Below are 21,195 nucleotides of genomic sequence, written 5' to 3' on the forward strand. Positions count from 1 at the left end.
CTGAATTAAACAATCCTTCATGCTGTCCCTTATGTGAATTAGTAAAAATTTCCACACCTTTTTCACCATAGTCAGCCATTCTGTCCATAGTCATATGCAATTCCAATTCCCCCTTTTATTTATTTTATGGAAGACAGACAGCAGTGTTTCCCCTATCATTATATTAGGGTGCCCCCTGCAGAAGGTCAAGTTCATCTTATTTAATTACATTTTCTATATAGCGTCAGATCACAGCAGAAGTCATTTACTGTAAGGTTACTTTTACTATAGAAGAGCTCTATACATTGTCCTTTTAATAAACAGATTAAATAGCCTTTTGTTATTTATCTTATTTGCACAACAGCTTGTCATTTTTGTCTCTATACCAGAGGTGCCCAATACATCGATCGCGATCTACTGGTCGATCGCAAAGAGTGAGTAGATCGCATGACATAAAAAATAGAGGAAGGATGATGCAATCAACCGCGCCAGCTGCTGCAAAACTCCAGTAAGCAACCGAGTCGCCTCCAATTTATTTCTACTAAACTTAAGAGAGGGTATAAAACTGAATGGGGGAGCAGGACCAAGTACGAAGCCAATAACCTACCACTTCCATACGGAATGAAAGGAGGAGTATTTTTTCCCCACAAAGTCATATTCGAAGTGCGTTTGTTTCATCTGTCAGTCTACCATTGCTATTCCGAAGAAGGTAAATGTGCAGCGGCATTTTCGGACTGCTCATAAAAACTACGGCATTAACTTCCCTCCGAAAAGCGAGCTGAGTAAGAGAAAGGTGAAGGAACTAAAATCCCAGTTCAATGCAAAAATGCTTCATTTATGCCAAAGGGAAATTAATAATAATGATAAACAATATTCAATAATAACAATAATACTAACAACAATAAATAACAACGAATCTATAAATCTATAAATAATAATATGTTTTGCATTTTATAGTAGATCATTTTGACTTGGTCATTTATAAGTAGCTCGCAAGCTGAAAAAGTGTGGACACCCCTGCTCTACACATTTCGCGCATGGCGGAGTTCCGTCCCGATGCGCGATCACAGACACATGCGCGCACACACAGGTGAGCACACTCCCACCAGCGGACAGAGCGCGCGTCAGCCACCTGAAAAGCAGAGAAAAATATCTGCGTTTTTTAAAGGGTAATAAAGACGTTTCACAATGGAATTTTCTGCTTTAAACTATCACCATTTTATGCTATCAGCTATCGTTTTTAAAGCCTAACAGTTAATATATTTTCAGCTCGAGCCAAACATCCGCAATAGGCTGCCAGGAGACCATCTTGTAACTTGCATGCCGATCTCAATAAATAGGCCTGACGTTTCTGACTTCCCATATCAAGAGGCTCTAGAAATGTTCTCTTTTTTTCCCCCCTTGTCCTGTCTGGCAGCTTTAGCAGAATCATGGTCTGAATGCACTGCTGTGCCAAACATGCTTGCTTTACCATGAGGGGATCTATAAACTCTGTATAGGCCCCTCATGTTGATCTATTTCTTTTTATTTTAATTTAATTTATTTATTTCAGTTTCATCATGTAAAAACATTGCAGTGGGTGAGTTGGCTGTAGTGGAGGGACATGTTAGGAGGGGAAAAAAGAAGGAAAAGGATAAAAAAAGACATGAAAAAGAAAAAAGGAGTGATAGATTCAGAAAGGAATAAACAAAATTATAGTGTGCAGAAAGTAACACAACTATACAAGCATATAAAATCTTAGTGTGTGCTTGGATGGGTGCGTGCAAGTATATGTACATGTGTGCTCAATTGTGTAGGCGAGATGCAGGCTAGCGTGCGTGACCACTCTCAGAGATAGAGTGTTGGATGCGAGTGGAGATGTATGAGACTGTATGTAGTGTAGGGGTGAGTATGACTGTTGAGAAACTAAGATGAATTTAAAATTGAAGGGCGCTGCTTGTGAACAGCCCTCCTCCACATCACTCCCCCATCAAGACCCTGAATGTATATGGTGTGAGTAAAATTGGGGGTGGCAGCAGCACAGAGGCGAGTGATACCACCAGCCTCTGAGTAGTGCCCCCGCCCCCCAAGGCCCTGTGTGTATACTGGCATGTGATGACTAAAGTGCAATTAAAACAGGGGGAGGCAGAAGGCCGCACAGCACAGTGAGTCAGGCCACGTAAACGGCCCTCCCCACCGTAGAATGCACGGTATACCCCCCCCCCCCCAAGGCCCTACATGTGTGCGTCGCATATTGTGAATGAGGGGGGAGAGGGGCTGGGATTCATAAGGCCAGGGGGCAGATTGCTCACCCCCTGGCAAAAGAGAGCCAGCTAACCAGATGGCTCAGTAGGCACTGGTTTGCCTCACACGGGAAGGAGTGGACCCGGGGCCCCCGGCAACCACACCCCAGGGCACTGCCAGCACCAAAAGCCACCCCGCCCCCCCCCACCCCGAAGGGCAGTCCGCACTCAGACAGTCACTCACTCTACAACAAAAAATGTGGCAGACTTGCCCAGGCCCAAGACACGCCACCCCCAACACAGTGCAGGCTGGACGCCCCGACATGGACCGACCCCTCCCCCCCGGCGGCACCCCGGGGCCGCACAGGCCACCCCGGTGCAGGGGGGGCACCCACCGAGGAGATGGCCAGGCCCCGGGCGCCAGAGCCCCGGACCATGTACCCAGGCCCGCACCAAAGAGGCCAACCGCCCCTCCCAGGGCCAGCCCCTGCCACCACCAGCACTCCAGACCCCACACCCCATGACCACCAGGCAGCACCCGCCCAAGCTCCCCCCCACCACCCCCAGCCAGGACAAACACCCAGACATCACAAGACGGCAGCCACAGCCCCCCAGCCCTAAGAAGCCACTAGACGCCCATAGCTCGAGGGCCCAACCCCACCACCCGTCAGGATCCCGAGTAGATGAGACCACAGCCGACCACCCCCCCTATACAATGGAATTGGTCAAAGTGGACCAGAGAGAATCCAATTCACCTAATTGTTTATTTCGGATGGGAGCAGATATTCTCTCCATACTTAAGTGGTCTAACAGTCAATTTCTATACTGAGTAATACACAAATTATTTTTTGATTTCCTGTTCATGAAGATAGTTTTCTTTGCAATGCCTAAGGCAGTAAGGATTATGTGTGCCTTATTTTCTTCCATATCTAATTCACTTGCATCTCCTAAAATGCACAGTGTGGGTGAGGTTGGGATATGACAATTAAACCAAATTGATAGATTTTCACATATCCTCTGCCAGAACTTCTGCACCGGTGTGCAGGACCATATTCCATGCATGTAGTTGTCCACAAAGTTACCTGAGCAGTGGGTACATAAGTTTGAGTGCGTAAGGCCCATTTGGAACATCCTTTGTCCTGTGTAGTGTATTCTATGGAGAGTTTTGCATTGTACAAGTTGCAAGTTGGGACTTTTAGTCATTTTTAAAGTGTTTGATTCCAAAAGTTTTGCTCTGTATCAATGGATAGATCTTGCTCCCATTTTGAGGTTGGGAGGGAAATTGAGTCATCGATTTTTGATAATAACAAACAATTTTGATAATAATTTGGGGCAAGAGAGATTTAAAAATTCAAGTACCCACGGAGATATTTCTAAATTAAGCTGATTAGGGTTGAACCTCGCCTGAATAATGGACTTCACTTGCTGATACTCAAGAAATTTATTGTTGCTAATTCCATATTTTGAGACAAGTTCCTTGAATGTGACAATTTTCCTGTTTTGAATAACATGTTATAGATTTATAATCCCTTTATCGCGCCTTACAGGAAAGTTCAATGCTTTCTTTTTCTGGCAAATATCTGGATGGTTCAAAATGGGTGTTAGATTACAGGGATAAGTGCAGACCTGGTTATTTTAAAAAATTCCCACCAGGCTGTCAATGAGGTGTTAATACTAAGGCTTTTAAAACAGTTATAATGCTAGTTAATGCTAGGACTTATAAAGGGTAGTTCAGAGATTTTTACTTCTCCACTGATTGATTGTTCTAAGTCCAGCCATGGAAATAGTTCATTTGTCCTAATACGTTCATTTGGAGAGCTGTATAGTGTTTTAATCCAGCTTATGAAGTATGAACCAAATCCAAATTTATGTAGAACTGCAAATAGAAATTTCCAATTTACTTTGTCAAATGCTTTCTCTGCATCTAGAGACATAACCGTGGTTTCTAATTTGTTAATGGAGCTGTAGTCTATAACATTCAGTAGTCTACGTGTATTATTGGCTGAGTGCCTACCCATGATAAAACCTGTTTGGTCAGGATGTATAAGAAATGGACTAACTTTCTCTAATCTTTTGGCAAGGACTTTGCTAATTATTTTAAGATCTACGTCTATGAGTGAGATTGGGTGGTAGCTGGATGTCAGCGTTGGGTCTTTACCAGGTTTCAGAAGCAGGCTAATATTGGCACAGTTCATGTTTGGAGATAGCGAGTGATCATTCTGAATTTGAGTAACCATTCTGATAAAAACGGGTGCTAGCGTTGGCCAAAATACTTTGTAGAATTCTACTGGGAAACCATCAGGACCTGGAGCTTTATTATTTGGCAGATACTGTACAGCTTCATTGAATTCAGATACTGATAGAGGAGAGTCTAAAACAGTAAACATCCAGCTTTGACAGATTTATATTGCTAAGAAATCTGTTGATGTCAGCATCAGATATATTATTCTGTGAGGAGTATAAAGCTTCATAAAATTCTGTAAAAGATTTATTAATTTGTTGGTGATCATGAGTTATATTCCTCCTCGAGACTTTAATAGAACAAATTGTTGATTTTTCTTTATTTAGTTTTAACTGGTTAGCCAGGAATCTTCCAGATTTATTACCTTGTTCAAAGTTCTCCAATCGCAATATTTCTACCAAAAATTGTGTCTTCCTATAATTTAGTTCATTAAATTCCAATTTTAGTTTCCTCAAGTTGCTAATTATCTGCTCTTGCGGTGAGGAAGCATAAGCTGTTTCTAATGATTTAATTTTCTGTTCTAATTCTAAGTGTGATTTTTCTTTATTTTTTTTATGTGAGCAATAAGATATTATTTTTCCTCTCATTACTGCCTTTCCCGCTTCCCAGATAACACATGGTGAGACTTCTGCTAGATCATTGTTATCCAGATACATTGCCCATTCATTTTTGAAATAATTAATAAAATCTTGATCTTTAAGTAAAGATGTATTGAGTCTCCAGTTCCTGCTCGTTGGTGTGACACTGTCCTTAACCAAAGACACCGGTGAGTGATCACTGATAAGGATAGAGTGTATCTGAGTTTCTGTGACGTGCCTCATCATGGAACTGCTAATTAAAAAATAATCTAAGCGAGAATGTGAGCGATGTACTGGAGAAAAGAAGGTGTAATCCCTGGAAGTGGGGTGATGTGAACGCCAGGCATCATAAAGACCAAAATCATTCATGTATTGTTTAAGAATATCTACAGATAGCCAGTTCCTTTGGTTCACTGCCGTGCTGAGCCTGTCCATTTCTCGGTTCAACACCAAGTTAAAGTCTCCTCCTATAATGAGAGTGGTGTCCGAGTGGTCAGAACGTGAAGTGAAGAGAGCATGAAAAAGGAGGGGTCGTCAACGTTTGGTCCATATGCACTAGCAATGCAGAAATCCATATTTTGAATAGACAATTTTAGTATCATAAATCTACCTTCTGCATCTATTATAGTGTTGCTAATGGTGAAATGAATCCTTTTGTTAATCAATATGGTTACTCCTCTTTGTTTTGAGTTGTAGCAGGCTGAGTACGTGTGAGGGAACTGTGGAAAGGTATGCATATATTCAGATGTTTTGGCCATATGAGTCTCTTGTAAAAAGACAATGTCTGCCTTCAAGTCATTTAACCGATTAGCAATTTTTAGCCTCTTTTCCCTGGAAACAATTCCACATACATTCCATGTGACCAATCTCAGTGTGGACATATTTATATTACCTGTTAAGATGTTTGATGATTGCTAAAGGTGTGTGTGTGTGTGTGTGTGTCCTGAATGTCTGTATCTGTCTTATTTGTATGTGTCTGAAGTGAACATGTATATATCTGTGTTGTATGCTTGTGTTTGTGTTGGCGTTGTGTACACTTTGTGTCATTATTTATGCTGTGCATTGAGCATATGGCAACATGGAGAAAATGGGAAGGTAACAGAAATGTGATGCAGAGAAAAAGTAGTGAGAAAACGTGGGAGGAGCCTTAAGTGAACTAAAACAGTGCAGGAGCCAAAGCAACATCGCAAAGTGACAACAGCAATCAACAGGGGAAAAACAAGGGACAAAAAGAAAGAGAGAAGAAAAAACGGATAAAATAATAACAATGGCAATACTAATAAAGGAAGAGAGACGATGACAATAACTAAAGCTCATTAGACCGGCAACTATTATTATATCTAGATCTATAGATATAATCTGGGGAGCAGCGTGTGGCTCTGTGGGCTAAGCCTGTGTGCCTGTAATCAGAAAGTCGCAGGTTCAAACCCCACCTCAGACTGTGGGTCCTTGAGCAAGGCCCTTAACCCCCAGCTCCCTGGGCGCCGCTACGGGTGGCAGCCCTTCGCCGACAACTTCCGACTTCAGACAAAAAGAGCAAGTTGTGGGAGGCGTAAAGACAATTTCCCTACGGGGACAATAAAAGTATCGATTATTATTATTATCTATCTGCAAAACATCGAGATTGTTGGTGTGGATACAGAACAGCCAGGGGGTGGAATTTCGGTCGCAGTAGAGCCATCCATTGACGTGCAGTTTACCGACCGCCATGACAGCACGGGAGCCTCCGTCGATGAATGTTTTCCGTATAGGGAACAGGATCTTCCTTCTTTCCAGGATTTCCTTGGGAAACTGGTCGTTGATACTAGGGTTCGTTCCTTTTAATTCCCGGCCGCGGCTTTTAACCAGTTCTTTTTCTTTAAAGTGCTCGAATTTGGCCACCATTGGTCTGGGTCTGCGTCCGTCGGGTCTCTTCCCTCCTAAGCAGTGAACTCGATGGAAGCTGATGGTTTTTACTGTGTCCTCCGGGAGTTTTAGCTGAGTTTGGATGAACTCTTTTACCGTAATAATAATAATAATAATAATAATAATAATAATAAATTTTATTTGTAATGCACTTTATATTTTAGCAATCTGAAAGTGCTAAAATCTGCTTTCTCTGGGATGCCTGAAATTACTAAATTGTCTCTCATGCTGCAGGCCTGGAGGTCAATGATAGTTTCTTTAATTTTTTTATTTTCCTCCGAAAGGCACGTCAATCTGTGAGGGATTTTACTGATTCCCCGAGGGTCGCATTCTCTGCAGCGAGTGATTCCACCTGCTGTTGGCTGTACTCCACTGACTCGCGCAAAGCCTGGAACTCTTTATGGAGAATTTCCATTAGGGACAGACGCGCATCTAAGCTGGATAGTCGCTTATCTATAGTTATCTATTATCTATAGAATGTCCGTCACGTCGTTGGTATTAGGAGAAGCCGCTTTCGGCGGATTCCTTGGGGCGGCTTCTCTTGGAGGACGAGTTGTTTTTACAGGTGGAGGAAGTCGGTGTTTTGTCTGATTTCCCCATAGCAATTCTCTCAAAGCACTTGTCCATAAAAATTTATAAACTGTTCAGAATTTCACTGTGCTCCAGCGTGCTAAAGTTTTTATGGATACAACTGAAATGTATTTTGATTACCTTTAAGGCTGTCTAGAGATAAGTTGGCGTGGAAAGAATACAATTGATAACCTTTTTGTAGTCAGTTGCGTGCCGCCATGTTCAATACTGCCGTGGTTCTCGTGGTCTCGTATTGTTACAGCATGCTGCTACCCCAAAGGAGGACACTGCTTGTACGATCCTCCTGTGTGCCCTACAACAAAGACGGCGAAATTGAATTACAAACCTTCAATTAATTCAGTATAGCGCTATTTATAGAGCACATATAACTCAGTATGAAATGTCCAATGTGGGCCTTGCTGATGCAGACATGTCCCCAGTGCTCCCATACTAGTATCCATGACTCCTTTCATGCTATGTGGACTTACCAACCAGCTCATACATTCTGGGCAGCAGTAAGTCAGACATTACCATCTATACTGAGTTATAGGATATATTAATGCCATAATTGGAAGCATAGATTTATCTAAAATGCCATGGTATGTTGAAGCATTGAGTTCCCTTAACTGGTACTATGGGGCCTAACCCAGTCCCTGAAATGCAGCCCCATACCATTATCCCTCCTTCACCAAACATTTCAGTTAATTGGCACAATGCAGTCAGACAGGTCATCTTCTCCTGACATCTGACAACCCAGACTCATCCATCAGACTGCCTGACAGAGAAGCATGATACATCACTTCACAGGTCATGTTTCTACTATTCCAGAGTCCAGTGGTGGCGTGCTTTACACCACTGCATCTGACACTTGGCACTGCGTTTGGTGGTGTGAGGTTTGGATGCAGCTGCTCAGCTGTGGAAGCCCATTCCCTAAATTTCTCAGTCAGGGCCGGATTTAGCCAGCCCCAGTAGGGGGTGCATGTAAAATATTGGGGGGGGCGAGTGTGAGCTTCTCTAATCATCTATGCAAAGAAAACTATACTAACTATGCTGTCGTCATATCAGTCCCCCTATCCATATCTCTATCTTCTCATTTGATTTGCCTTACAGGTTTTATGTTTGATGCTTTACCCTCTGCATTTACCCAGGCTTGGGACTGGCACAAAAAGGGTGCAATCATTGCACCCTTTTGAGGCTGCATTTGTGTTTTCTTTCTTTTTTTTTTTTTTTTTACATTTATTTTTTGGATTTTTTTTTTTTTTTTACTTTTTAAATGTGTCTGTCTGTCTGCTTTTGTCTGATTGTCTGTCTGTCTATCTATCTCTCCTTTCATTTTTTTGTCTTTTATTTAATTTATATATTTTTTTATTTCTTTATTTTCTTGTGTATTTTTTGTCGTTTTTATTTCTTAGTTCTGTACACAGCATGGCTTAACAATCATTAAAGCATCAGTCGTCTGCTTTTCTGTGCAAAAAGACTAACAAATGCATCCATATCTAGGCCTGTGGTTATGGCCTTCTCGTGAGCCAGAATAACTAAATTTCTTTTTCTTTCATGTAGCATAGTGCGGCGGAAGGGAGTAAGAACACGAGACAAAGTGGAGAAAGAGCTCTCGCATGATGCAGATGATATTCCAATCACAAGGGCGGTCACATACATGCGATGGAGCTGAGGAAAGGCATTCTTATAACCGTGTAGATATTTGCAAACGGTAGAGAGGTCTACAAACTCTACATTGCCATAATCATCAGTCTTTTTAAATTCTTTTTCCAACATTATTTTTGCTACAAGAATCTCATTGGAAAGTTTGTCACTGTCACTTCCCGCCATTTTTTGCAGAAGACTTAACATGGCAACATCCAGAAAAGAGGGAGATTGAGGTTGAAGGCAATTAACTGCTTTCATGAGATCAAGATTACTTTTGGAGAATCTTGTCTCCATCTCTACAATGGCTATGTCCAAAATGTTGAGAAGAGCTCTCTTCAGAGCCTGGCAAGGAGTCATGGAGTCGTCTGCATGGCCTACAGTGGACATAGTGACACTATCTGTGAGCAGTGAGCTCATTGTTCTCTTTCTTTTAGCACCTGGTGCAGGCATGCTGGTTAATGCCTCACTCTCCTCATCTCTCATCTGCTTCAAAGCCCGTAGAGATGCACTGACTACTTCTGAAGCACAGCACAGGTCAACAGAATGAGCCTGCAGCATAACATTTGCAGACGTCAACGAACCCAGAACTTTTAGGAGAAATTTTCCTATTTCAAAGAAATTATGCCTCCTTAACATTATCAATAACCCTGATGCTTCTGTACAGATATCAATAGCAGCGGCTCTGTCCTCTGTAACTTCTGACAGGATACTCATAATAGCATCCTGATTCTCCACAAGGCACTTGGTCACATCATGATGGCTTGTCCACCTGATCTCCAACAGTCGTTTAAGGGAGGGAACATTATAGTTCTGTGACACATAATGACGGTGAAAAAATGAGTGCAGTGATCCTGATAGATCAAAAAAGGTTTTTGCACATGGCTCTGCTTGCATTGCATGGACCACTGCCAAGTGCAGCTGGTGGTTATAGCAGTGGATATAAGGAATATCCTTTCCTACCTTCTTTTGCAATAAGGCCTGAACCCCACCCCTGACTCCACTCATGACAGCAGCTCCATCATAGCACTGACTGATAATTTCAGCTGCTCTATAGCCTGAGTCAGAAAGATGCTCAAGAATTTGGGTGGTAATAAATTCAGCATTTAACTGACTGAGGTCAAGCAGACCAATCAGGTGTTCCTCTGGAATGCCTTTAGAGACAAATCTAACCATGACGGACAGATTCTCCACATTGCATCTGTCCCTAGTTCCATCACTTTTAATGCAAAACCCAGCGTAATCTGCGTTGTCATAATTATCTTTGATCTTTTTCAATACCATTTTGGCCAGAGTATCAATAATTTCGTTTTGTATGTTGTGAGAGGTGTATTTTGCATTTAGTGGGATATGTTTGTTTATTTCATTAAATTTGGGGTCCTTTGCTAGTGTGTAGTCAACCATTTTTAAGAACAGTCCTGCAGAGAAATCATCTTCATTTGAGCTCTCCACACTGCCACGAAGTGGAAGTTCATTTACTGCTAGGAACTGAACTACTTCTCCAATTGTTTTTATATAATATCTATTTTTTTCCATTTGTGTTGGCCCTAATAAATTACCAATAGTTTCCCCTGTGGCCTCTCTTTGGGACATTTCAGACCATGCTTTTGCATTTTTTATGTGGCATTGACTTGATGCATGCTTTGTGAGTCCCTTGTTCTTTTCCAATGCCGTTTTCCAATTATTAAATCCTTGTTTTGTAAAAACCAAATCCCAGTCATTGTTCCCGCCAAATTTACGACATGGGAAACAAAAGCACGCATCAAGCTTTGCTGAATATTCGAGCCATGGTCTCCCGCGATACCAGCCTGGGCAGAATGAGCGTGCATTTTTACCAAAATTACGCTTGGGGAAAACAAGAGCTATGGGTTGTGACGGTGCTATGGTGTTCAAGCCTATGTCTACATCATCCGCAGCGGCCACTGGACTGCGAACGGTGGGGGCAGCGGGGGCTGTGGTGCTTGTGCAGCTAGAAAAACTTGTACTGGTACTGGACCGGGCACAATGGTTTGTGGCGAGTCCACAAGCAGTACTACCCGATGAGCCGGGACCGGGTAATGATTCTGTCTCCACTGCTGCTAAATCCGTAGCACTGCTGCTGGCAGCTCCGCTGCTACTGCTAGGTTTAGCTTTAGCAACCAGAAATCTGTGCATTGTCGACTCGTTACTTGATTCACTTCAACAAATTGTAAATGAGTGAGGAGAAAGAGAGAGAAGATAGAGAAGAAGAACAGAGTTATAGTAATTAAATAATTCCGGTGAGAGACCGCGAAAGAAAAGATTTAGAACGATGTCTTTTTTTTTGAGTTTTGAGCTCTGTCGTGCCGTGACTGTGAGCAAGTGAGACGAGCAAGTGAGACGAGCAAGCAAATGAAGTGAGTAGCCACTCCCTCCCTACATCTACCAATCAGTAGCTAGTTTGAAAGCGAGCAGAGAGCGCTCTGACCCTTTTACTTAAAGTTTTTATGAAATTCGGAATTTTGCATGCCTTCACGTTTGGGGGGGCAGTCACAGCATTTAGGGGGGCATTGCCCCACCTTGCCCATGCCTATGTCCGGGCCCGCTCTACAGACTTTCGTAAAAAGTTACCCCCCCGTAACTATCCTTCCTCGCCCTCAACACACGTACTGCCGCAGCCTAAAAACCTCATCAACGCACAGCCACATACACATTCACATGAAATTCGGTTTTTTAAAGGAACTTTAACTTGCCCTGGAATGAAGTAACACCAGCGTCCCCGGGAGAGGATCCGCCCCGCTGTGACACACCGACCACAAGCCCCGGCTTCAAAGCTCGACCCGCCCCGCTGCCAGTACAATCGACAACACGGAGCCCCATCTTCCCTACACACTTACGCCCCCCCGGCAATCGGCAGCCAGTGAAAAAGGGGTCGCTGTGTTAAACAGCCGCACTTCTTACTGCGCGCCGGTCCGGCACCCCGTCCCTGAGATACTGAGATCCTGAGTAGACATTCCCCCGCCCCCTCCAAGTGCAGCTAGTCAGTTACCGGAGGGCAGGTGCTCTCCACACTCCCCACCACAGGACAATGCTGATAATTCCTTTTCTGTAAATGAAAGTGAAAGGGATTTAAAGCCAGTTTCACCAAGAAGCACGAATAAGATTCTGGAATAATACAAAGGCATTTGCATTGCAAGGTAAGAATATAATCAACAGATTCAACTAATAAAATAAGTGTGTTTAACCTGCGGCGTCTGCGGAAAATTTTGATTGGGTGGCCATCAGGGGCCAGTTATATTTATGGGGGCGGCTGCGCCTCACCGTGTCTGTTCTTTGCTTCCACTTTGAAAATAAAATACTGTTTTTTATTATTTTGATGCGGGGTGGTGGCCCCTTAAATCCGCCCCTGTTTAACACACATACTGGGATTTAACAGCAGAATTAGACGTTTATTATAATTCGATACACTGTAACTGATTGCATGGAGTAAATGAGTTCGCCTTAAATACAATGGTGCCTGAACATGGAGCGCGGGACCCTACGAGAATAAACTAGACAGTATTTTGAAACTTTACGGTAAGGAGCACTAAAGTCCCATAGGGTGACTTTTTCCACACAAGTTACGCCTATTTACCTTCCTGGAATAAGATCATTTACTATAAATTTGTATGCATCTGTAAGGACTTCAGATACACACAGATACCATATAATGGGCAGAATTCATCTAATTGAGTCTTATTTTCGCATTGGAATGTAATGTTCATGCAGTTAAATTCTTGCCTCTCTTCTATGGGGCACCAAGTGTCAAGCGCTCATTTTCATGAACAAAATACATTCTGTGCCACAAAAGCATTATTTAATGACGTGACCATGTAATGCCTTGCTGTCACTGTTATCATGTAAATTCCACCAAACCTGTTATACCTGAAATATCTGTTCCTGGAATGTACCTGAGAACTTGGCTCACCAGAAGCCAAGTAGGACAGAAAACCTATCGGATAGTAGCTCTCTGCGACTGGAGCTGGAGATCTTTAGTGTAGCTGGTTTGTGTGTGATGTGTGACTCAGCAGGTCAGTACCTGTGACCGAAAGATCGCCGTTTTAAATCCCAGGCTGGGCTCTGTATTTAATCAGTCATTTACGTAGTAGCAGGTCAGTGCCTGCGACCGAAAGATCGCCGTTTTAAATCCCAGGCTGGGCTCTGTATTTAATCAGTCATTTACGTAGTAGCAGGTCAGTGCCTGCGACCGAAAGATCGCCGTTTTAAATCCCAGGCTTGGCTCTGTATTTAATCAGTCATTTACGTAGTAGCAGGTCAGTACCTGTGACCGAAAGATCGCCGTTTTAAATCCCAGGCGGTTCTCTTTATTTAATCAGTCATTTACGTAGTAGCAGGTCAGTACCTGTGACCAAAAGATCGCCGTTTTAAATCCCAGGTTCGGCTCTGTATTTAATCAGTCATTTACGTAGTAGCAGGTCAGTACCTGTGACCGAAAGATCGCCGTTTTAAATCCCAGGCTTGGCTCTGTATTGAATCAGTCATTTACGTAGTAGCAGGTCAGTACCTGTGACCGAAAGATCGCCGTTTTAAATCCCAGGGTGGGCTCTGTATTTAATCAGTCATTTACGTAGTAGCAGGTCAGTACCTGTGACTGAAAGATCGCCGTTTTAAATCCCAGGCGGTTCTCTGTATTTAATCAGTCATTTAGGTAGTAGCAGGTCAGTACCTGTGACCGAAAGATCGCCGTTTTAAATCCCAGGCTGGGCTCTGTATTTAATCAGTCATTTACGGAGTAGCAGGTCAGTACCTGTGACCGAAAGATTGCCGTTTTAAATCCCAGGCTGGGCTCTGTATTTAATCAGTCATTTACGTAGTAGCAGGTCAGTGCCTGCGACCGAAAGATCGCCGTTTTAAATCCCAGGCTGGGCTCTGTATTTAATCAGTCATTTACGTAGTAGCAGGTCAGTGCCTGCGACCGAAAGATCGCCGTTTTAAATCCCAGGCTTGGCTCTGTATTTAATCAGTCATTTACGTAGTAGCAGGTCAGTACCTGTGACCGAAAGATCGCCGTTTTAAATCCCAGGCGGTTCTCTTTATTTAATCAGTCATTTACGTAGTAGCAGGTCAGTACCTGTGACCAAAAGATCGCCGTTTTAAATCCCAGGTTCGGCTCTGTATTTAATCAGTCATTTACGTAGTAGCAGGTCAGTACCTGTGACCGAAAGATCGCCGTTTTAAATCCCAGGCTTGGCTCTGTATTGAATCAGTCATTTACGTAGTAGCAGGTCAGTACCTGTGACCGAAAGATCGCCGTTTTAAATCCCAGGCGGTTCTCTGTATTTAATCAGTCATTTAGGTAGTAGCAGGTCAGTACCTGTGACCGAAAGATCGCCGTTTTAAATCCCAGGCTGGGCTCTGTATTTAATCAGTCATTTACGGAGTAGCAGGTCAGTACCTGTGACCGAAAGATCGCCGTTTTAAATCCCAGGCGGGTCTCTGTATTTAATCAGCCATTTACGGAGTAGCAGGTCAGTACCTGTGACCGAAAGATCGCCGTTTTAAATCCCAGGCGGGTCTCTGTATTTAATCAGTCATTTAGGTAGTAGCAGGTCAGTACCTGTGACCGAAAGATCGCCGTTTTAAATCCCAGGCTGGGCTCTGTATTTAATCAGTCATTTACGTAGTAGCAGGTCAGTACCTGTGACTGAAAGATCGCCGTTTTAAATCCCAGACTGGTCTCTGTATTTAATTAGTCATTTACGGAGTAGCAGTTCCGATAACTAGATGCTACGGAGCCTGTAGGGGGGACGAAGAGTGAGGAAAAGTAAACCATGCTTGATTTAGTATTTCCTGGGCATGATAAATTAAATTGAGTGTATGATGTAGTACATCGTGTGCATGAAAAACAAACCCTGTCTGTGGCACAGGGTCTGTGGCACAGGGTCTGTGGCACAGGGTCTGTGGCACAGGGTCTGTGGCACAGGGTCTGTGGCACAGGGCTCCGTAAGATGCTGTCGGAATGAGTTTGCATGTGTGTGAATACTAGGGTTTTGCAGTAATAAATTTATTTGCTCAAATCTCTGTATAAAGCATAATATATGTTATATTCAAACCTGAAAACGCTCTTCCATATCTGACAATGCGCCGTGGGCATGCTAGGTCCGATCACTCAGGCCTATAGTATTTTAAGCTGAGCACTGAGTATTTTAGCCTCAATGTCGATATTCCTTCAAAAACAAAAACACTCAAGCCCCAGGTAAACTTGACTTAGCCCCTGATTTTTTCAGTAGCTAAAAAACTCCCCTGCAAGTAGCCACACAGAGTTGCATTCAGCTCCATGATGGAAAGAAGGGGTTATGGTAAATCAAACCTATATTTTGTGCATGATAATTAACTACCTGTACATACCACTGAGCCAATATCTGTATAATAATGCATAATCAATCCATGAAGCAGGGAACAACCCAGGATGGGGGGCCAGCCCATCGCAGATAATGCATAATATGTCTCCCATTTCATCTTTGTCTTATTCTACTAGACCTGCCACATGTACACATAACGTTTCAGACAATTCTGTAGCAGAAATGAGGCGGGAAATACCCTATTGTCATTCCAACAGAGTGTAGTTCAATGTAAAAGTGTTGATTATTAGATATTGTATTTTTATGTGTTTATTTACCTTTCATGTTCACAGAGACCTCAGCAAGAATTATCTGCTCTGGATCAGCGACAAAATGGAGGAACCTGTTTTGGAAATTAGCCCCTCTGTGGAGCGTAAAACAAAGGGGACTGAGAGGTAACAGTGTTACAGCCGACTAGCATGCATGTCTCTCTGGGTCTATAGTCAGGCCATAGTTTCCCTTTCCTCCAATATCAGCCAGATTCTTCTATTTTAGAGGCAACCATCACATCATCCCTCCTGCCCAAAACAACCACATATCGTAAGGTGGTAGAGAACAAATAGCGCGTCAATGGGAATTCATTATAACGTGACTAATTTTTTTGATTCCATTAACGCGTGTTGAGTCAGATGGCAGCTCGGGAAAAATAATGAAGAGAGAAAAAGGTATTTTGAATGGCAGGTTCAGCTTCAAAACTATGTCAGATGGGTCCATCGACAAGACCAAAGTTATTTGCAGTTACTGTAGATGTGAAATGAGTTACCACCAAAGTACATCCATCCATCCATTTTCCAAATCGCTTATCCTACTGGGTCGCAGGGGGTCTGGAGCCTATCCCAGAAGCAATGGGCATGAGGCAGAGAACAACCCAAGATGGGGGGCCAGCCCACCGCAGGGCACACTCACACACCATTCATACGGGCAATTTAGCAACTCCAATTAGCCTCAGCATGTTTTTGGGCTGTACCCGGAGGAAACCCCATGACAACATGGGGAGAACATGCAAACTCCGCACGCATGTGACCCAGGCGGAGACTCGAACCCGGGTCCCAGAGGTGTGAGGCAACAGTGCTAACCAGTGCACCACCATGCTGCCCCAATGAAGTACATCTGGTCTTACATACCATACCAGGTTGCGGCTCTACTCAGAACGATAGACACATTTGCATTTTCATGTCTTACCATACTTTCATAATTATAAATAATTTATTTATGGGTTAATGTTATTTTTTATTTAGGTATTTATTTAGCTATATATGAGTGAGGCGCTCTGTCGCACGCTTCTGTGACGTCTTAACTGCCTAATTCATCTTCCTGAAAGTCATTCTCTACGAGAGTATGTCTCTGGTCAAATGATGTGGTTTCCGGAGTTTTTCTCAGTGTCCAAGATTGGATGTAGGCTTATTAAGTTTATTGGGATTCCTAATTCTTCCTAATAATATACTTTTCGTAGTAAATCATCACCACACCTACCCTGATCTTCGTAAAATGATTATATTTTCTCCGATTTACATATTATAGCCAGCTGCGTTCGGAGTGCTGAGGACATTTTGCGCTGCTCAGTCAGCACAGTTACAAGTAGGGAAGTGGAGAGTGAAAGGCAGACAACTGCTGAGCCAAACCAACTTGGCCGAGGGTCAATCTTGGGTCAGACATTTAGGATAAAATGGCTTTTTGCTTTAAAAAGGCTGCTATCTCTGATCTATACTTAGTTATATGACTAAGTAATATGTAATATTTAGCAGGTCAATGTGCCGATCTGTTGTTGGGTTTTTCTTAAGTGATGAAGGGTCTCTGATGACCTTTGGCCAATCTTGTTGTTGTTTATTGTTGGTAATTGATTTCCAATAATACATGCATACATTTGCATAACGCAATCATGCCTTACCAACTAAAATATTGATAAGAATATTAACACCTGAAAAAATCCCTTTACGGTAAATGTTGAATAAATTCATGATTTAATTTGCGATTAATTTTTGATTAATCGCACAACTGTCCATAGTTAATCACAATTAAATATTGTAATCTATTGATAGCCCTAAAGTATGCAAACTAAAAAACTGGAAAAAAGCAACAGCAGCTAAGTCTAATAACAGAGGCTGTAATTGTCACATTTGTGTGCGGAGCGAGTGAGCAAGGAGTCAGGATTAGGCAACAGAGGTGCAGGAAACGGGGTTTATTCAGGACGAACAGACACAATGGCAGAAGCCAGGATAACACCTGACACAGAACGGGAAATGAAGACAAGCGCACCATTAAAGGAGACACCAGGGAAACACTGAGCAGAGGAACCCAGGGACCAAGGGGGAGACACAGAGGACGAGGAGCAGAAACAGGAGGCACAAAACAAGGAGGCAGGAAGGTAGAGGATGGGGGAAAATGGGGAGCCCGAGGGAACAGCAGCGAGTGAGGGTTATATAAGGCCGGAGCCGAAGGGGACCCCGCAAGGGGCGAGGAGAGAGGCGGAGTATAGTGCCTATGGTAGGTGTGTGATCCCAAAGGAGTTTAGATTAGTTCTGTCTGGCAAATGCATACAATGCTGACACGTTCCCCAGAACAGAGTTTAGCTGAGAATTGTCATCCCTTCACATCTGTCTTAGCATGACATCTCTGTCCAGCTCTAGGGAGCCTCCACAGAAAGCACCAATCACTGACTAACCTGCAAAAACAGACTCCAGCAAAATCCATCCCAGTGACTGTTTTCTAAGTTATTTATTCAACACCATTATGGTGGATTAAAAAAAATCTGAAAAAGACATGAAGACCAAGGCTTTCTTTAACTTATTAGCACACAGTTCTCTGATCTTCAAAAGAATCAGCAATGAGCCAAGAAAAAATTAGTATATAATAAGAAAAGGCTGAGGTGTCCACATTAAATGGGGCAGATAGGGGTCACGCACATGGGCCTGGAATCTGGGAAGAGGTGGAGTTACACTGATCTAACACTCTGTGGTGTCAATTGAACACTATAAGAGCTAATAAAACTTAACACTATACAACAACACTCACTACACTCTGTAAAGTATTAAATGTAACACTGATTTGGTGAGAATTATATAAACACCATGCAGTGTTAATTTAACAATGGAAAATTTACTGTGCTGGGACATCAACTATTACCTCCAGAGTTGGCACCGTAAGAGTAGAAGCTGCCCCTTTTAGAGCCTTCAGGATCCGCTGCCCCGGCCCCCTAATTAACCAGGCCTGGCTCCCGGAAGTGGTAAGCTGCTAGCGGCGGCAGCTCTGTGAGGGCGATGCGGGCTTTGGGCACCTGCAGGATAGTATCCCATACTGCCCTGGCCCCCTAATTAGCCAGGCCTGCCTCCCGGAAGTGGTAAGCTGCTAGCGGCGGCAGCTCTGAGGGTGATGCGGGCTTTGGGCACCTGCAGGATAGTATCCCATACTGCCCTGGCCCCTAATTAACCAGGCCTGCCCCCCGGAAGTGGTAAGCTGCTAGCGGCGGCAGTTCTGAGGGCGATGTGGGCTTTGGGCACCTGCAGGATAGTATCCCATACTGCCCTGGCCCCCTAATTAGCCAGGCCTGCCTCCCGGAAGTGGTAAGCTGCTAGCGGCGGCAGCTCTGTGAGGGTGATGCAGGCTTTGGGCACCTGCAGGATAGTATCCCATACTGCCCTGGCCCCCTAATTAGCCAGGCCTGCCTCCCGGAAGTGGTAAGCTGCTAGCGGCGGCAGCTCTGTGAGGGCGATGTAGGCCTTGGGCACCTGCAGGATAGTATCCCATACTGCCCCGGCCCCCTAATTAGGCAGGCCTGCCTCCCGGAAGCGGTAAGCTGCTAGCGGCGACAGCTCTGTGAGGGCGATGCGGGCTTTGGGCACCTGCAGGATAGTATCCCATACTGCCCTGGCCCCCTAATTAGCCAGGCCTGCCTCCCGGAAGTGGTAAGCTGCTAGCGGCGGCAGGTCTGTGAGGGCGATGCAGGCTTTGGGCACCTGCAGGATAGTATCCCATACTGCCCTGGCCCCCTAATTAGCCAGACCTGCCTCCCGGAAGTGGTAAGCTGCTAGCGGCGGCAGCTCTGTGAGGGCGATGCAGGCTTTGGGCACCTGCAGGATAGTATCCCATACTGCCCCGGCCCCCTAATTAGCCAGGCCTGCCTCCCGGAAGTGGTAAGCTGCTAGCGGCGGCAGCTCTGAGGGCGATGTGGGCTTTGGGCACCTGCAGGATAGTATCCCATACTGCCCCGGCCCCCTAATTAGCCAGGCCTGCCTCCCGGAAGTGGTAAGCTGCTAGCGGCGGCAGCTCTATGGGCGATGCGGACTTTGGGCACCTGCAGGATAGTATCCCATACTGCCCCGGCCCCCTAATTAGCCAGGCCTGCCTCCCGGAAGTGGTAAGCTGCTAGCGGCGGCAGCTCTGTGAGGGCGATGCGGGCTTTGGGCACCTGCAGGATAGTATCCCATACTGCCCCGGCCCCCTAATTAGCCAGGCCTGCCTCCCGGAAGTGGTAAGCTGCTAGCGGCGGCAGCTCTATGGGCGATGCGGACTTTGGGCACCTGCAGGATAGTATCCCATACTGCCCCGGCCCCCTAATTAGCCAGGCCTGCCTCCCGGAAGTGGTAAGCTGCTAGCGGCGGCAGCTCTGTGAGGGCGATGCGGGCTTTGGGCACCTGCAGGATAGTATCCCATACTGCCCCGGCCCCCTAATTAGCCAGGCCTGCCTCCCGGAAGTGGTAAGCTGCTAGCGGCGGCAGCTCTATGGGCGATGCGGACTTTGGGCACCTGCAGGATAGTATCCCATACTGCCCTGGCCCCCTTATTAGCCAGGCCTGCCTCCCGGAAGTGGTAAGCTGCTAGCGGCGGCAGCTGTGTGAGGGCGATGCAGGCTTTGGGCACCTGCAGGATAGTATCCCATACTGCCCTGGCCCCCTAATTAGCCAGGCCTGCCTCCCGGAAGTGGTAAGCTGCTAGCGGCGGCAGCTCTGTGAGGGCGATGCGGGCTTTGGGCACCTGCAGGATAGTATCCCATACTGCCCCGGCCCCCTAATTAGCCAGGCCTGCCTCCCGGAAGTGGTAAGCTGCTAGCGGCGGCAGCTCTGTGAGGGCGATGCGGGCTTTGGGCACCTGCAGGATAGTATCCCATACTGCCCTGGCCCCCTAATTAGCCAGACCTGCCTCCCGGAAGTGGTAAGCTGCTAGCGGCGGCAGCTCTGTGAGGGCGATGCAGGCCTTGGGCACCTGCAGGATAGTATCCCATACTGCCCTGGCCCCCTAATTAGCCAGGCCTGCCTCCCGGAAGTGGTAAGCTGCTAGCGGCGGCAGCTCTGTGAGGGCGATGTGGGCTTTGGGCACCTGCAGGATAGTATCCCATACTGCCCTGGCCCCCTAATTAGCCAGGCCTACCTCCCGGAAGTGGTAAGCTGCCTTCGGCGGCAGCTCTGTGAGGGCGATGTAGGCCTTGGGCACCTGCAGGATAGTATCCCATACTGCCCTGGCCCCCTAATTATCCAGGCCTGCCTCCCGGAAGTGGTAAGCTGCTAGCGGCGGCAGCTCTGTGAGGGCGATGCAGGCTTTGGACACCTGCAGGAGCGCAGCAACGGTGATGTCCGGGGTGAACCCTGCCGGGTTCCGGATTAGGAGGGGTACCGTCCGATATCTGGCGGGGAAAGAAGCTGCAGAGAGAGAGACTGCTGCCAGGAAGATGGTCGGTTCTTCCGCCGGTCTCTTCTCCTTTG

General features: G+C 45.3%; 1 protein-coding gene and 1 long non-coding RNA gene across 12 annotated transcripts in view; one reads left to right on the top strand and one right to left on the bottom strand.

Moving 5' to 3' along the window:
- The first annotated feature begins 11,997 nt into the window (after positions 1–11,997).
- The window catches only part of LOC125722471 (NACHT, LRR and PYD domains-containing protein 12-like), a 243,911-nt gene continuing 234,713 nt past the window's right edge, over positions 11,998–21,195 (top strand). For 5 of the 6 annotated variants that reach the window (XM_048998635.1, XM_048998639.1, XM_048998633.1 and 2 more), the window contains exons 1-2: positions 11,998–12,295; positions 15,793–15,894. In XM_048998635.1, the coding sequence (XP_048854592.1) occupies positions 15,833–15,894 (62 nt within the window). In that variant the 5' untranslated portion in view covers positions 11,998–12,295; positions 15,793–15,832. The remainder of the gene's footprint in view (positions 12,296–15,792; positions 15,895–21,195) is intronic. The other variant, XM_048998638.1, reaches the window with a different exon arrangement.
- On the bottom strand, positions 18,697–21,002 carry LOC125722527 (uncharacterized). 6 transcript variants are annotated; one of them, XR_007386435.1, is made up of 4 exons: positions 20,357–20,623; positions 19,500–19,678; positions 18,997–19,043; positions 18,697–18,885 (listed from the first exon to the last, which is right to left on the bottom strand). It is a non-coding gene; the product is annotated as an uncharacterized LOC125722527 (long non-coding RNA). The 6 variants fall into 6 exon arrangements; XR_007386436.1 differs by lacking the exon at positions 18,997–19,043 and adding an exon at positions 19,111–19,157; XR_007386434.1 differs by having other exon boundaries at positions 18,997–19,157.

Source organism: Brienomyrus brachyistius, unplaced genomic scaffold, assembly GCF_023856365.1.
Source record: "Brienomyrus brachyistius isolate T26 unplaced genomic scaffold, BBRACH_0.4 scaffold39, whole genome shotgun sequence".
Lineage (NCBI taxonomy): Eukaryota > Metazoa > Chordata > Actinopteri > Osteoglossiformes > Mormyridae > Brienomyrus > Brienomyrus brachyistius.